Consider the following 4,377-nt stretch of genomic DNA (forward strand, 5'->3'; position numbering starts at 1 on the left):
CCACTCCATTGTAATACATTTAACTAGTATTAACTTGAATATTAATATAAAATTGTCCATTATTTTTTTAATAGAATATAGGAATAATCAATATCACATCGCGAACACATTTTTTAATTATTTCCATATAAAATATATTAACTAACATCTTGCAAGTTGTGATTAAACAATAATACAAACTTTTATTTTAATGGTTTTGTATAAAATATATGTTAATATTCACTTTATTTTTAGTTATTAAAAAATAAAGTCGTGAAACAAGTTTTGATATGGAATTTATATTTGGTTTATGTCTATTATTAATATTGTATTAATGTATATTATTATTATTAATAAACATAAATGTTCACAAAATAAATCTCTACACAATGAAAACATAGATATATTGTTAAACAAAAATGTTCACACTTTTACATAACAAAAACACAAATATTATTGTTAAACAAAAATGTTCACACTTCCGCACAACAAAAACACAAATATTATTGTTAAACAAAAATTTTGACACTTTCACACAACGAAAATATAAATATTATTATTGAACAAAAATATTCACACTTCCGCACAAAGAAAACACAAATATTATTATTAAACAAATTCCGCACAATGAAAACACAAATATTATTTAGAAATAGTTCTTTAGGATTAATCACATCGGTAGGATTGGGTCGTCGTTTCCAACCAACTAATGTGGTTCACCCTTAGGACAAGGTGAGAAATCAATGGAATAGTGGGGATGCATCATTGTTCACAAATATTATTTAGAAATCAGTCTTTAGGATTAACCACATCGGTGGGATTGGGTCGATGTTTCGAACCAACTAATGTGGTTCATCCTCAGGACAAGGTGAGAAATCAAATGATAGCAGGGATGCATCATTGTTCAGGGTTAGCCTGGTGAAATCATTACTAATGGTCACCTCAATTGTTCTATATAGAGGTATTGATAATATTAATAAAAGATTACTAAAATATAATGAGATAAAAGATTTTATTTTGAATCATTTCTAAAGGATAATTTTAAAATAAATATATTTTAAATAATTCACCCTTAAATAATAATATTATAATTAATTATTTTAGATAATGTTATTATATAAATTGATAACTAATTTATAATTTTGAAAGTAATATATTCAATTATTCCATAATAGCTAATTTTGGACCAAATTTATATTGGATAGGTCAACTCCTATCAAATAATACTACTAAAATTTATTATTTTAATATTAATATATAAATTGATAATTAATTTATTATATCTAACAACTTGTTTTCAACCAATTGTATATTTAAGAGGTCAACCCTAACGAATAGTATTACATAAATTAATTATTCTTAGATAATATTACTAGCAATTGTCCCAAAAGGTACAAAGAGAGGCCGATAGAATTATTAAATTGGAATTGTTGAATATTTCTAGAAGAGTTAATTGGTTTGTGGAAAACCTTGTTTTCTTGGACTGGATCATCGTGCAATTACTTTTCTTTAGATGTTTTGTTTATATCTATATTACAAGGAACACATTGAATGTCTTATTTTATTTCTGCTATCCTTACTAATATCCTTTCCGTGCTTTTTCTTGATCAATTTGATGAAATATTCCATTATCCTTTGGTCAAAGTCCTCACCTGCATATTAGTGTACATCCCGGTAAGTTCAAAGCTCGAAAGCCAACCAAAAAAGTCAATGATAACCACTGTGCACATATTCAAATTCAAATTCGTAATGTAAAACTGCCAGACAGAGTTCAGACAGATTACCTCCAAAATGGGTATCACCGTTTGTAGCCAAAACCTCAAAAACTCTGTTGTCAATAGTCAGAACACTGAAATCAAACGTGCCACCGCCAAGATCAGAAACAACAATATTTTTCTCTCCACCCTTCTTGTCCAAGCCATAAGCTATTGCTGCAACTGTGGGTTCGTTGATAATACGAGCTACATTCAAGCCAGCAATTGCATTAACACAGACAAACATACACATAATTTCTACAAACTTAGAAGCCCTCCTACCTCTCTATTTGCCCTAATTTCCATTATCTTGGCCGTCTCCCCTAATTACATCTGTCCCTATTTCTAGAAGCTATTTCCACCTAATCCTAACAAATTTGCTACATCTGTCCCTTAAGGACACCCTCGCATAACTTCCTAACTAACCAGATTCCCTAAATCAAAATATCACAAAGAGAAGAGGACTTCTGCTCTAAGTGGAGGAAAAAATATCTAATATGATGCTCGTGCATAAAAAATGCAGGTTACAATAAGGATGAGCCAATTGTAAATAAATGGCTTTACAATGAGATCTTATCTGACAAGAAAATACATCAATTTAGCGACCATCAACGTAAGGTCACTAATGGTACAATTAGCCCATCATCTAAGGATTAAAGCATCGAGCGAAGATCTTATGGTCTAGGAAGAGAGATCGAAAGGTTATTCATTATTGGTTGTTGCATGAAGAAGAGCATTTGATGTGTGGGACCAATACTCTGTCACCAGCCTCCTGAATAACGATCCTTCTCTCTCCATCAGTTTCAATGGATGATCACACTCCACCATCTCACCTGCATGAATTCAAGATCATAATAGTTCAAATTAGATACAGGTGAATAGATCTACTTTCAGTACCGTCCATTTCCTCGATTACAACAAATTCAGATGAAACCAATCCATGCATACAACACAAAGATAAGATAGAATGATAGGGCCTTACCATCACTGATGGCAACAACCATGTCACTGTCTATAACAGTAGGTATCCTGTGTGCAACAGTAATTACAGTGCAACCTGCAAATTCCTTTCTAATTATTGTTTGGAGAATGGCATATGTAGCATCGTCTATTGATGTTGTTGCTTCATCTAGAACAAGGATTCGACTTTTCCTTAGCAATGCACGTCCCAAACAAAACAATTGTCTTTGCCCAACACTCCAATTCTCTCCATCACTCCCCACTGCATTTTATTGATCTTTTAGAGCCACAAAAAACTTCCAAATCTAACAGCCAAATTCATGGCCATGTCAAAGAATTTTATTGCATTCAAAAATATATATTTACTACAAAAATCACCTGGTGCATCTAAGCCATCCACCTTCCCTCTTACAATGTCTCCAAGTTGACACTTGTTCAGAACCTTAATCAAAGCAGAAAATAAATTCATAGCATTATTTATTTTTTCATTCTACATATGATAAACTCAGTTAGAGATTATGTTGAATAGAATTTACATACTTCCCAAATTGTTAACTCTGAGTGCTCAGATAATGGATCTAGGTTGAAGCGAATAGTTCCATGAAAAAGAGTTGGCTCTTGAGGAATAATCCCAAGGCGTGACCGCAAATCATGAAGCCCAATAGAGGTAATATCCAAACCATCTATGGATTCTACCCCCTGCAGGTTCAACTAATCGAAAAATAGCACTAATGAGAGTGGTTTTCCCACTTCCCGTTCGGCCAACAATCCCAATCTTTTGCCCTCCTTCAAATGCACATGTAATGCGCCGTAAAACAAGGGGACTGTTGGATCTATATCTAATCTGCACACGTATCAAATATATTTGATTGAAAACATCATTAACCATTCAAATTTATAATTTGAACAGTCATCTTTTTAGAAAACACAACTCAGATACCTTCAAGTCATGTAACTCCACCTTCCCATGCGAAGGCCAATTATCTGGTGGTCTGTGATCTTCTATAACGGCTGGTGCCTCACTAGGAATGTGCATATACTGTTTGATGCGTTCTACAGAAACAATGTAGTTTGCAAGTGTACATTGGTTTTGAATACTTTTAACCAACGATATGTTCAATGATAGACCATAAGATAGGGCCATCCCAACGAAACCTGCACCAGTTCAATTTGTTAGGCATGATTAACTTATATATAAAAGTGTCCAGTAACAGCAGAAATCTCACACAGTTGACATTTAGTTTCATTGTTCAACTTCATACCAGGATTGAAGCTGCCCCTTTGGGAGTAGAACCATAGCAAGAGCAGAGGAGAAAATAACAGTTCCATTTAACATCTCTAGACGCTGGATCAACCATTCATTTGCTGAGAAACTGTAGAAAAAGGGGCTCGAATTTTTGTCAATAAGGTCTAAGTTCTTCTTGAAGAACTGATCCTCAACCCTGAAAGCCCTAATGGTCATTGTTCCTGCTATGGACTCACCAAAATGATTTGCAATAGGTGATTTCGTTGTACCATTCAGTCTCATCAATTTTTTAGCAGAAGAAAAATAGTATTTCTGATTAAAATGAACAAACAAAAAATCAGTTATAATTTCTCTCACAATATTGGCAGTCAAGTAAAGAGTCTTCTCAAGAAACTTGTGTGAATTAGCGGTTTACCTGGAGTCGAAAGGCCAAATAAA

The 4,377-nt window shown here is 33.1% G+C and overlaps 1 protein-coding gene across 3 annotated transcripts; it reads right to left on the minus strand.

Annotated features, from left to right (window-relative positions):
• Window positions 1-1,929: 1,929 nt before the first annotated feature.
• On the minus strand, window positions 1,930-3,845 carry LOC149264163 (ABC transporter C family member 10-like). 3 transcript variants are annotated; one of them, XR_016250046.1, is made up of 5 exons: window positions 3,634-3,845; window positions 3,234-3,537; window positions 3,072-3,135; window positions 2,716-2,955; window positions 1,930-2,566 (listed from the first exon to the last, which is right to left on the minus strand). XR_016250046.1 is itself a non-coding variant. In XM_089389141.1 (4 exons), coding segments are annotated over exons 2-4 (372 nt in total). In that variant the 5' UTR covers window positions 3,235-3,537; window positions 3,634-3,845; the 3' UTR covers window positions 1,930-2,435. The 3 variants fall into 2 exon arrangements, 1 of the variants encoding a protein (XP_089245267.1); XR_016250048.1 differs by lacking the exon at window positions 3,072-3,135.
• Between the last annotated feature and the right edge of the window lie 532 nt (window positions 3,846-4,377).

Source organism: Pinus tabuliformis, chromosome 6 (genome assembly GCF_031772625.1).
Source record: "Pinus tabuliformis cultivar Carrire ecotype Pingquan chromosome 6, CPIR1, whole genome shotgun sequence".
Classification (NCBI taxonomy): Eukaryota; Viridiplantae; Streptophyta; class Pinopsida; order Pinales; family Pinaceae; genus Pinus; species Pinus tabuliformis.